We start from the raw sequence: 13,384 nt of genomic DNA, 5'->3' as shown, positions 1-13,384 counted from the left end.
GCCCTGGGTTCAATTCCTCAGTACCATATACCAGAAAAAGCCAGAAGTGGTGTTGTGGCTCAAGTGGTAGAGCGCTAGCCTTGAGCAAAAAAAAGCTCAGGGAGAGTGCCTAGACCCTGAGTTCAAGTCCCAGGACTGGCAAAAAAAAAAAAAAAGGCTTAGGTAAAGGAGAATTTGGGGACTCAGGATAGGAATATCAATCTACAGATCAAGAGGTCTCAGAAGAAACAGCAACAGCTGAAGAGTCCAGCAGTACCCATGCTTAATTTTGACCTTAGGTTTTATGCAGCTAGAGGCGGAGAAGAATGAGGAGAAGGCTCTAAGAGGTCAGCCCAGTGTGCACATTCATTCCCTTTAAGTGAGAGGATCACCCTTGTGGTCACTGTGGCCACCAAAGTGGGGCAGAATTGTTTGCTACCAACAGAGCCATCAAGGCCATATTGCTATAGATGTTGAAGTATAATAACTGTCTTAATGGACTACAGACTTAAGTGTATATGTGTGTCTTTGGGGTTGGATGGAGGTTGAGGAGGCTATAACAACTATCAATTTGTAATATATTCATTTGGGGAAATCTAAGATGGATAAAAAGCATTTTCTTTTCTTAATAAGTTTTGTTTTTTTATTGTGAAAATACCGTACAGAGGGGTTACAGTTACATGAGCAAGGTAGTGAGTACATTTCTTATCCAGCATTGTTGCCTCCTCCTTTGTTTCTCCTACCATCCCTGCCCTTCTTCCTCCCCCCTGGCGCGCCCCCCCCCCCCCGCCCCCGCGCCAAAGTTAAAAAGTTTGGGGTTTTTTTTGTTTGTTTTTTTCTTTTATTGAGGTGGACCCATTGCAACAATGAGAGGTACAAGACGTTATGTCGAAAAACGAACTTTACAACTTCGGCGCTGGGGGGAGGGAGGGAGGGGGCCGGCCATGGGAGGATGGGGGAGGGGGATGGGAAGGGGAAACAAAGGAGGAGGCAACAATGCTTGATAAGAAATGTACTCATTACCTTGCTCATGTAATTGTAACCCCTCTGTACAGTATTTTCACAATTAAAAATATTTTTATCCACAGTTTTTGACAGTTCGATATTGTCTGCATTTTGATGGAGGCATTTCTAGGATATTTTTTTCAGGTTTAGGAAAACACATACATACACATACACACACACACACACACACACACACACTGTGTTGAAATATCTGTTCTTATATTTCTAAACTGTACCCCAAACCTGTATTTGGTCATATATATGATATAAATGATACATATGCATAGATACACACATATATGATATATATAAATTAATAAAATATATGATATAAGCATATACATAAATGAGTAGCCTAAAACTTCATCTATGTCCTAAGAGTTTACTGATGCATTGATATGCTAGGGATGCCATAATAAAATGCCATAGAAACTAAATGGCTTAAACAACAGGAATTATTTTTTCCTAGTTATGGAAGCTTCAAGTCCAAGTCCCAGAAGTCGACAGGGTTGGTTTTTCCATTACCTTTATCCTTGATTGTCACGTTCCTCATTTCTTCACAGAATTCTCTGTGAACTTATCTATTTTAATGTTCTCTTCTAATAAGGAAACTAGTCTCATCCTAAATCTTCCTTGTTTTAACTTAATTATCTCTCCAAATATTCTATCCACCATCTTTGAATATGGTCACTTTCTGAGGTACTTGGGATTAGGACTTCAATATATGAATTTTACTGGGTATATAAATCAGACAAGTCTATTATTTGGAAGTAGAAATGGAAGATGTTTTTATCTCTCACATGGACTACAGACTCCTGATTTCTCCAGTTTAGCATACCATGAACAATCTACCAGAAAGCTGCCAGATTATTTTCCAACTGAAAAATATAATTTGTCATTTCCTGCTTAAAGGAAACTTATAGTTCACACTTCAAAGTTTAAATGATTCACAAGAAAACCCAGCTTCTCACATCAGCTCCAGTTAATTTTCCCAGACTCCACTCCAGCCGTCTTCCATCCTCCAAACCCAATGCTCCAAATACCCTGGGTCTCCTCTGGTGGCATACTGAAAAAAGTTTTTTCTTCTTTTCTCTTCTTTCTTTTCTTTCAGACAATTCTTCTATGTATCCCAAACTGGCTTCAAACTTACAGCCCTTCTGCTTCAGCCTCTTGAGTGCCAGAGTTGCAGATATGTGACCCCACATTCAGTGCAATTTCTGTATTCTGCACTTTATGTTCTTATTTGGTCTACATTTAAACAAATTTAATGGTACTTTAAGACAGAGATTATTTCACATTATTCCATTTAACAATTTATTACTTGTATGCATATTTTAATAGCATGGCAGTTAAATAGGATTTTGGACTACCAAGAAACCTATTACTTTTGATTAGTTTCACAAATATATGTTCAGCATCTATCATATGTTGGACACTCTAGACATTTATTACATAAAGATGAAAAGTGATGTCTCTGGTTTTCCAAAACTCAATTTATCATGGAAAGAAGACAGACATGTAAACAAATTAATATAATTCAACCAGTCTGGGGGTAGAAATAAGCATACAGTCATCTAGGAAAGTAAGATAGATTAATTTTACCTGAAATGGTCAAGGAAAACTCTAGAGATGAAAGCTAATATTAGAATTTGGAATTTGTTAAGAGGAAGAAGGGAATTTTAGCCACCGACTAGAAAGGAAAAAGAAAAACAAAGGAAAAAGATACAGGTGGACACCTGACAGGCCTTAAGGGAACATTGAACCACTATACTTTTTCTCTCTCTGAAGATCTGAAGCTAAGGGCTGAGAAGCCTTTTCTTTTGAGCTGTCAAAAACACAAGCATCTAATTATTTCTTCTTCTTTAGACAGTAACTCTTGAGTCCAGACTCCAGGGTGCTTTTGTACCTGTCTAAAAGAAACCACCTTCAAATTCCAAAGTAGCTTTCCTCTGAATGCAAAACCTAAAGTGATCCAATAGTGCTTTCATGCATCTGTGTTTGTGTGTGTGTGAGAGGAGGGGAATGGGAGGAAGGGAAATAGACCTTTCAGATAAGGTCTCACATGTAGCCCAGGCTGGCCTTGAGCTTCCAAGTGCTGGTATCACATCTCTGTCTAGAGAATTGAAAAATAACTCTAGAAACATACCTTCTTACATTTGATCATTTTCTTTCAGAACAGCGATTCTCATCCCTGAGTATTAGGCTGACTTTAATCATTCCAGTGCCTTGCCAGCCCCTCAGACCAATCAAATCAGAATGTCTCAGAGTAGGGCCCAGGCAGCAATGTTTTCCAAAGCTCCCTACATGATCCCAATGTGAAACCAAGATTGAAAATCACTGAATCCAATATGTGTTTTTCCCCTCCATGTCAATGTTGAACTATAATAATTCTCAGGCTTTTCTGATAGGATTAAGGGTCTTTCTTGGTTCAAAAATAGAATGGAGAGATACTGATTGTATTCACTCCCAATATGAACACAATTTTTGTATCTTCTTGTTTGCATCTTCCTGTTTTTAATCTCAGTTCTGGCTTCTTGATATCCCTCTCTCACAAGTATGTTCCTTTTTCCCAGGCTCCTGGCCTCAGGTTAGGATACAAGTTTTCAACAAATAGGTTTAAAAGAAAGTCCAAGTTTTGGTTCATTGTTTCTATAACTAAAGGTTCCCCTTCCCTTAAGACTGCAGATTCTTGTATTTTGGCCCAGCTTGAGGTTATTCTTTGGAGCAAAATCTCCATAGTTCCTTGTTTGTGTTTGGCCTGAGACTTAAATCAGGCTCAGTGCATCACTTTCTATTGTCTGTCCAATCCTTTCCATGTGTGGTTGAGGTGGGGAGTGGTGGAAGAGATGAGAGATTTTAACCCTAAAAGAGAAGAGAACTTCAAGTTGAGCGAAGTTGCTGGGCAATCAACCCTCACTTTGAGTCACGAGGCTTCATTTATCTCCTGTTTTCCTCCCCTCTGTATGAAGAGAGAGACTGTAGGAAGACTGTTGGGGGAGAGCAGCTGGGTGGAGGAGAGAAGAATGTAGCAATCAGCTAGTCCACCAGAAAGGCAGCAGCAGAGCAGGGGGGTGGAGGAGGGAAGCCGAGAGCCAGCTACCACAGTACTGGTGACAGGAAAGTGAACCTCAGATCAGGAGAAAGTCCTGGTGCTGTGGTCCTTTGAGTCAGAAAGAACTGAATTCTCATCATATTAACCAGAAAATGCCTGTGGATGAAGCAGCCCCCACAAGTACTACCTCTAGCCGGGCTGCTCATTTTCAGCATCAAAGTGATATCATGTAAATTCACAGGCAGATGCCAAACCTGATGAAAACTTCTGATTCACTCAGTCTCTTGGGTATACACAGCTGTCTGGATGGCCTCTAAAGCCCCTTCTAGCTCTTCAGTTCTAAAGGTCTATGAGTCTAAGCAAGTGACTATTATGAATCTATCATGTCCCACGAAGTGCATTGTAGGGGTATAAAGGGGGAGATTATTTCCAAGGAACTTTGTGTCTAGGTACTCGTGTATTTTATATTAAAAAAATGGACAATTTATTATGCCAAAGAAAGGGAATGTCAAGAGGCAATTTCCAGTAGAGAAACGGCTGCTTCTGTGTACCTGTTTTCTTCCCGAGCAGAACTCCAAACAGTATAAAAATACAGGTCCAATGTCTGTAATCAGTTCTTACTTGGGAAATAAAATTTTTATTCATGGGGGCTGGGTGGGTGGCTCAGTGGTAGAGCGCTTGCCTTGCATGCATGAGGCCCTGGGTTCGATTCCTCAGCACCATATAAGCAAAAGAAAAAAAAGAGCCGGAAGTGGCACTGTGGCTCAAGTGGTAGAGTGCTAGCCTTGAGTTGAAGAGCTGAGGGACAGTGCCCAGGCCCAAAGTGCAGGACCCACGACCGGACCCAAAAAAAAAAAATTTTTTTTTTATTCAGTGATATCTTATGCTTTCCTTTTTCTGGTCACCCATAGGCAATATTCCCTTAAGACCATTGTATAGAAAGCCACACCACCTCCCTTTGCTAGGAGCAATCTGTCCAGCCTTCTGTGGCTTTCTAAGCTTATTTGTTCAAAGGCATCATGGGGATTTTGGTCTTGATTTCTGATCCCTCCAGGTAGTAAACATTGTGCCAGTCCCTTCTGGACTGAGAACTGGAGTCGACAGAGAATTCAGCGGAAATAGCGGTTCTGTGAAGAGGGAAGCAGACCATGTGTTCTGCCTACTAACATAACAGGTCTCTGTTCTCATGCTGGGGTAGCAGCTGTAACTGCCTACCTTATCCCCACCAGACCCTTGCCTCGTTCTCTTTTTAAATCATTTATTCTGGCTATTCTTCCTGCCAATAACAACTCATAATGAGTTATTATTATTACTCATGGTGCAGTACAAAGTGAAATTACAAGGACAAGGATAAATAGAAATTACCACTTACATGATTCTTTGAGTTCGTGTGAAAAATCTAGGGAATGACTTAAAATATTTGCCTTCTACTCATGAGTTGAAGGATTTGGGTATGTAATCACTTGGTTTTCAAAACAAGCTTTTTCTATTCTTTGATTTTCTTAGCGTATTAAAATTCTCTGTTAGTAGGAGCCCAACTATTGAAGCAGGGTTTTCTTGGCTCAAAGTTTTAAAGAGACAAAGAATGAGAAACATAACTTAGTATCATGGAATTAATTTTTTTTAAATAATTTAAAAGGGCATTTTCAAGTCTACAATAAATTGGTATAATTTTATAAACTGTCATGGACATTATCTGCAATGATATGTGATAGTTTGTCAGGAAGAGTCATTCATTCTACGAACTCTGAAAAAAAAATTCTTGGTTTAGCGAGCTCCGACGCTTCGACGGTATTCAGGAACCACGCATACTTATGGCCATCAACGGCAAGGTGTTCGACGTGACCAAAGGCCGCAAGTTCTACGGGCCGGAGGGGCCGTATGGGGTCTTTGCCGGACGGGATGCCTCCAGGGGCCTTGCCACTTTTTGCCTGGATAAGGAAGCACTGAAGGATGAGTATGATGACCTTTCTGACCTCACTCCTGCCCAGCAGGAGACCCTGAGTGATTGGGACTCTCAGTTCACTTTCAAGTACCATCACGTGGGCAAGCTGCTGAAGGAAGGGGAGGAGCCCACTGTGTACTCCGATGATGAGGATTCCAAAGATGAGAATGCTCGGAAAAATGATTGAAGCATTCAGTGGGAGGCATATCTATTTTTGTATTTTGCAGAATCATTTGTAACATTCCAGTCTGTCTTTAAAACATGGTGATTTCAATACTTAGAAACATTTGAACTTGCTGTCAATTTTTTAAATTAACATCACTAGTGACGCCATTAAATTGAACTTCTGTCTTTCAAATGCATGGTATGTTTGTGTCACCAAACCAGAAAGTGAACTACAGCGCTGTCATGCAAACATTTAATGACTGTTTTTCTTCTATCTGTAATTAGAACAAACTGAATTTTCTGTTGTTTTTGCCTGAGAGGACAGATGAGACTTGGGTTGGGTATTTTCCCAAAACTGGTATAAAAAAGGAACAGGGTCAATTTCTACTCATGATTTTCTCTGAAACCAACAAATCCCTTTTCCATAACTGACTTAACTGCATGATTTCTGTTTTATCTACCTCTAAAGCAAATCTGCAGTGTCCCAAAAGCTTAGTTATCGATTAAAGAGAGGTATCCAGTTAACAAAATGAAAGCTCAATGCTGGGCTCAGTTAGGGGAAACATATTTGCTCTGTTTGTGGACTTTTGCATTGTCCTTGTCCACATGTGGACACCCAGATGCCCTTCCAAACACAGTCATCTACAGTTCAGATTAAAACAAGATCTGAACATTGCAAAATGTAACTTTGGAAAACCCTAAATCCATGCAGGAGATTTTTCTCACTGGCTTCCCAATGCCCATGGTAAGGCCACAGATATTTGGTCATTTTACAAAATATTTAATGTGAAAGGGGCAGAGAACAGGAACAGGTCCTCAGAGCTCACCTGCATACCTAAAGAGGGATTCTGCCGTGCATGGTATCAGCCAAGTAGTTTTTAAAGTATATTCAAAAGGTAGCAGCATTGTTACAAAGCTATAGCCACTGCGAAAGTGTAAGTCAAGCGTCTTGGTCTCTGCTAATACTGTTTTGGTTAACACTAAATCTAGCTTAAGTAGATCTACAGTTGTATAAATTTGTAAAAGTATTACATGAACAACTAGTGAGGTTTCATACTCTTGTAACTGTAGTGAAAGTCATTGTATTTTCTTGTGAGCTGTGTTTAAATGGTTTTACCTCAAATCAGAAAACAAATGAAAAAATGGAAGTGCTTCAGGCAGTTAATAAAAATGGATTTACCCAGTAAAAAAAAAAAAAAAAATTCTTGGTTCAATTCTATGTCTTCAAACTACCCACAGTTGTAAGAACAAATATTATGGCTTAAAAGGGGGAATACTTCACCCAGCAGTGGCTCATGCTTGTAATTCTAGCTAGACAACTATGGTTGAAGACCACTCTGGGTAAAAAGTATGTAAGACTCCATGCAGCGAATAACCGGGTACAATGATATGCACCTGTAGTCCCAGCAACACAAGAGAGTAACATTTCAAAGATTGTGATTGTCCTTCAGTCTGGGCAAAAAGTTTATAAGACTCCATCAAAACAGAAAAGTTTGATTGTGGCAACTCACATCTGTCTTAAAACAACCAGGGCTATGAGGCTGGAAGCATGACTCAAGTAGTAGAGTACCTGCCTAGCAAGCACAAAGGTCTCAGTTTAAACCTCAGAACCACCCATCCTCCAAAATTAAGGATGAAAATTTTTGCAGTCCTTGATGGTAAAGCTTATCCCTCAAATTGGAAATCATAGTTAAATATTAGAATCTAAAGGGTAGGATATGATAGCACACATTTTTAACTCTAGTACAATCTCACTCTTGGACTTCAAAAAGCCAAGAGTCTAGAATTTGAGAGAAGATGGGAAAGACATCTATGAATTTCCATCCATGATGCCCTCAGATGAAAGCGTACTTAAAATTTGAAACTTATATAAGTGTTGCTCACTTTAATACATTTTGTAGAACCAAAAATATATGTTAAATTTGAATGATTAGATAATTGCAAAGGTCTTCACGCTCTTATATTTTCCCATGATACTAAATTATAGAGCTATTTTGATTATCTTTTATATTTTTCCATCTTGTATAATATAATTTCTTAATTATATCTCCATGCCTTACTTGGTCTACTCTGAAGTGATTACATTTACTAGGATTTCTCAAAAAAGAAAACTGACATGTGAAATGTATCTGATGTAAGATTGAATTTTTTCTAAGTTTACAAGGAAAGTTTTTCACAGAATGATGATGAGTAAATAGTGATCATACAGGACAGGAAAAGTTATTGAAGACTGTAAATGGCTTTTGTACAAGAAACAAAAGTAGCAGCTTAAAAGAGATAAAAGCTCTCTGTAAGGAATGAGGTACAAGTATAAAATTACTACTTGATGTAGGTCTAAAACAGATTTATTTACATCAATTTGTAAGTATATAGAAGGAAAAAAATAACTTGGAAACCCCCAGGCACCAGTGTAGAATCTCTGGAGTAAAACAAAAAAGAAAGAAAAAAGAAAAAATAGTTATTAAGCCTGGAGACCTTGCTTTCCAGCTGTGGGATATCAGAAATATCTCACAGCTGTCAGTACCTCAGACTCAACCTCAGTGGGAGAGGGCTTGCCCATCCAAAGTTAGCCCATACCCCAGTGTGCCCAGACAATGCAGTCCACATTGTCCTTTCTGCAGGAAAATGGGCAACTCTGACTAATACTGCTCACTCCAGAGTGCCCTGCTGGGTTTGCCATATCTTAGTCAGATCTGCATCACTGTTTGACTTCTACCAATCCTGCTTCCCTGCCTTTGCCTTTCACAACTTTTGATCTCTAATCTGGGCACCACAAATCACCTCAGCATCTGCTTCCAGAGAATAACACCATCTTCAGCAAGGTGAAGTGCTGCAGTTTAAGTAAACCATCTCTTCCCTATCTCAGACATATCACTAAAATGAAGGTAAAGTAATTGTATCTTTCAACTCCTTACATCAGAATGAGAAAAGAGACTCCATGGAAGAAGAAATAACAGTTGCTTTGAATGAAAGGAGGAAGAAACAAAAGCCCTTTTAGGGTGATATAGCAATGAGACACGGGATGATTTCTTCGGTGGAATCTCCAGAAGACTCAGCACTTGGGAGCACGGGAACCTCTGAAGACAGATGCAGGAGCAAAGCTAATGGGGGACTCGATTAAAATCTATATACCAAATGGTTACAGTCCCAGATTTCTTTCATCCTTGCTTTATATTAAAATTTTATTTGCTGGGAAAATGGACAAGGGAGGCTGAATTTTGAAATAATGAGATCACTAGATAGCTGAGAGGGTAGGACTTGGAGCTGGAAATAGTGCAGCAGGGATAAAGAAAAGCCTCCAGGTTCACGAGGAAGAATATCCCTTCCCCCTCTAGCCTGCTTCCTCCTATAAGCTATGTAATATATTTACTGTAATAGTTCAGTTTGTAAGTGAAAAAAAAATCTCATACACTATCTAAGAGCAGTACCCTGGAATTAATGTGTGAGAGAGAGCTTATAAGAAGACAATTTTGATGGTACAACTTTCTATTCATTTTATACAAACCTCTGCTTCCAATCCTAAAACTATCTCAGAGATATTCCTGTAATATCTAATCCATACCCTGTATCATCGATGACTATGTTTTTTGCTTCTACTGATACATGGAGTGAAGTAACCTACCATATTGAGAAAGGAAAAAATAATAGAAACAAAGGCATCTTCTTGGAAGAAATCCATTGTGAAGAACCTATGGGAATACCCAATGGACTCTTTCAATAACAACCCAAAAATATGGCTGGGAGAGCAGGAAGGAGAGAACCAAAGCAATTGTATGGGGACACAGGGATTTGTTGGAAGACAATGCATGAATGAGAATGAAGATGTATCATCAGAAAAATGACCGCTGTTCTTCAAGTGAAGCTCAGGTCTTATAGCAATACTAGGGCTGGCAGCATTGCCATGACTATTATTATTTAGATCCTCAGAATGTGCCCATCGCTGATGCCTGAGGCACACGTACAGAAACAAACACATGTTTCAATATTTACTCGCTAAGGCCTGGATCCATGATGGTACAGTTGCCGATCCTCCCACGGCCATCAGGCAAATGCTTGACTGAACAGATGGCCTTGCCAGGAGTTTTTCACTTGGGTAGGAGGGTGGAGGCTCGCACAGCCAGAATTCTTAATTCAATATGTCTGCCCAAGTATTATTCTCTGAATAGTCAACCTTGGAAGTGTTGTGTGAGGTGGGGAGGGCAGCTATGGTATTTTACAGCATTAAACACACACACACACACACACACACACACACACACACACACACACACACACACACACACTCAGAATCAGAGACCAAAAATCTAGTAGCAAATTATTTCTTTCCCTTAAATTGCCATTTAGATACATACATTTCTTCACCTTCTTTAGGTTTCCTCATCTGCAAAACGGTAATGTTTCTCTTGCCTAACTTCTTATGTTTGTAGAAGGATCAGGCAAGTTTAATATGCATCCAACATTTTGTAAGCTATAAAGTGTTACATAGCCATCTCATGATACCCTAATTGCTAGGTCAGTTACTTACATTTCAGTTTCTCCAAGCGAGTAAAAAAAATTATTTGTGTTAATTTTAAGGATATTCTTTTAAAAATTTACTGTTGTTTTGTTTCTAAGCATTGTTGTATTATTTGAAGTCTGATACTAGGATACTTTCAGCCTTGCTTTTTTTTTCTTTTTCATGGATGTTTTATTTATTTGGGGTCTTCTATGCTTCCTATAAATTTTAGGGTTGATCTTCTTATCTCTGTGAAGAAAACCATTGGGATTTTGGTGGAGATTGTATTCAAACTGTAGATTGTTTTTGGAAGCATGGCCATTTTCATGTTATTAAATCTGCCAATCCATGAACATGGGAGGTCTTTCTATCTTCTGTTGTTTCCCGCTATCTTTTTTTTTTTTTATAGTTTTCATTATGGAGGTCTCTCACCCCTTGCTTGATTTTATTCTAGGTCTTTTTTTCTGAATATTTTTATTTTTATTTTTTGTTAATGGTACAGCTCTTGACTTCCTCTCAGCCAGCTCATTGTTGGTGTACAGAAATTCTATTGCATTTTTATATTGATTTTGTATCCTACTAGGTTGCTCAATATAGTAATCAGATCTAGGAGATTTGGGGTCAAATCCTTAGGGTCCTTTACATTACAATATCATATTACCTGCAAGTAGAGGTAATTTGACTTCTTTCTTCCCTATTTGGATCTATGTGATTTCTTTCCCTTACCTTATTGCTCAGACTATGAATTCCAGTACTATATTGAACAAGAGTAAAGAAAGCATGCAGCTTTATCTTGTTCCTAACATTAGAGTAAATGATTTCAGATTTTCCCTATTTGGTATGATGTTGGCTATAGGTTTGTCAAACAGCCTTTAGTACACTGGAATTCCATCCTTTGATTCCTAGTTTTTTCAGAGATTTTTTAAATTTTATTTTATTGTAAAGATGCTATACAGAGGGGTTACAATTACATGAGTAAGGTAATGAGTACATTTCCTATCAAGCATTGTTACCCCTTCCCTTGTTGTTCTCCCATATCCTTTCCCTCCCTCACCTTCCTTACTCCTCCCCTCACTGCAAAGTTGTGCAGTTCATTTCCAATATAGTGTCTTGTGGGTATCATTGTTGTAATGGGTCATCCTGTGTTCTTGTTTTACAGTTTTGTTATTCCCCTTTGAGCCATGTCACTTCTTCCTTCACTCTGTCCCAATTATTCCCTCCCATCCCCACCACTTAAATGATTTTATGATTTTTTAATCATAAAAGGCTATTGAATTTTGTCATAGTTTTTTTTGTATAAAATTGACATAACCGTGCTTTTTGGACTTTGGTTCTGGTCATGTACTATATTAAATTTATTTATTTACATACGGTGAACCAAGCTTGCATGCCTAGAATTAAACCACCTTGATCATGGAGAATGGTCTTGTTGAATTTGGTTAGTAAGTATTTGACTGAGATTTGTTTACATTCATAAAAGAGGTTGGCTTATAATCCACTCCTCTCTCTTTGCCTATGCTCGTGTGCAGTTTTTAATGAGCACAATACTGACTTCATAAGGTGAATTTGGTAGCATCAGCTCCCTTCCTATCCCATGGAAATTTTTTTGTTTTAATTTTTTGTGTGAAATACAAATGTCATGAAATTAAAATGTTGTTTTAAAAATTCTAAAGAACGAACACAGTTCAATCACACATCTGCAGCTAGGCATGTGGAACTTAATTCTGCCAGTAAATTCCTCTCATGGGCCAATACACTCATACATATTAGGTTGGGTTGGATGGTGCTCCCAGAGATGAAGTAAATTAAACATAGAGTTGCTCAAGCTGCGCACAATTTGTCTCTGGGCTGTCTTTTGTATTGGGGGTGAGGAATTTGGCAGAGTGGTTTCAATCACCCACCTGGAACTAGGCATCTGGAACTTTACTCTGCCACTGAAATCCTCTCCTGGGCCAATACACACTAGGTTGGGATAGGCAATAGGCTTAGCAATGAAGTAGATTATACAAAAGTTTTAGCAGTGCTTTTTTTCCTGGGCTGCACCTTTGAGATAGGTGCCACTCAGTTTCACTTACACTTGGGCACTAAATGTGTGGATTTTTTTTTTCTTTGTCTGTTTAGGTGGGCTCCTGTCTTGGAACAATGTGTCCTCACTCTGGGTTGGGCTGGGTGTTTCAGTGCATATAGAAACTCTCTGCCACACTTTGGACAGAAGGATGCAGATATGAATTTTTGCCTGCCTCTTCTAGCCAGGCTTGCTGGTCTCCATATAATTACTTTATTCAGCAGGTATCTCATGCAGCTGGTGCTTGCCAAAAGGGAGGAAGACAAATTGAGAAGAATACCAATGAAGGAATTTCCAGCACCAGGACGGTCAAAAAAGCAGGTCCTATCCTACCACCATGGAATGATTCTTATGTCTCTCTGAACAAACAAGGATTTTTTTTCTTATTTCTCTTAGAGATTTAAGATTTAGTTGGTTTTCATTAGCCACTTGCTGACTTTTTTTTTGTCGGTCATGGGACCCTCAACTCTTCAGCTCAAGGCTAGTGTTCTACCACTTGAGCTACAGTACCATGTTCGGCTTTATCTGGTTATGTGGTGCTAAGGAATAGAATACCAGGGCCTTATAGATGCAAGGCAAGCACTCTACCACTGAGCCACCTTCCTAGCCCCAGCTGACTCTGTTTTTGTTAGCATCCTTTTTGCTAACTTGCTTACTGGCCTGCATGATTTTCTTTAA

The 13,384-nt window shown here is 39.0% G+C and overlaps 1 protein-coding gene across 1 annotated transcript; it reads left to right on the top strand.

Annotated features, from left to right (window-relative positions):
- The first annotated feature begins 4,188 nt into the window (after window positions 1–4,188).
- LOC122099702 (membrane-associated progesterone receptor component 1-like) lies at window positions 4,189–7,329 on the top strand. Its single transcript, XM_042670232.1, has 2 exons — window positions 4,189–4,265; window positions 5,808–7,329. The coding sequence occupies exons 1-2, from the start codon at window positions 4,189–4,191 to the stop codon at window positions 6,166–6,168; spliced, it is 438 nt and encodes a 145-aa protein (XP_042526166.1). The 3' UTR covers window positions 6,169–7,329.
- Window positions 7,330–13,384: the final 6,055 nt, after the last annotated feature.

Source organism: Dipodomys spectabilis, unplaced genomic scaffold, assembly GCF_019054845.1.
Source record: "Dipodomys spectabilis isolate Male_0828 unplaced genomic scaffold, ASM1905484v1 ptg000017l, whole genome shotgun sequence".
Classification (NCBI taxonomy): Eukaryota; Metazoa; Chordata; class Mammalia; order Rodentia; family Heteromyidae; genus Dipodomys; species Dipodomys spectabilis.
This window is presented reverse-complemented; position numbering and strand designations above follow the sequence as displayed.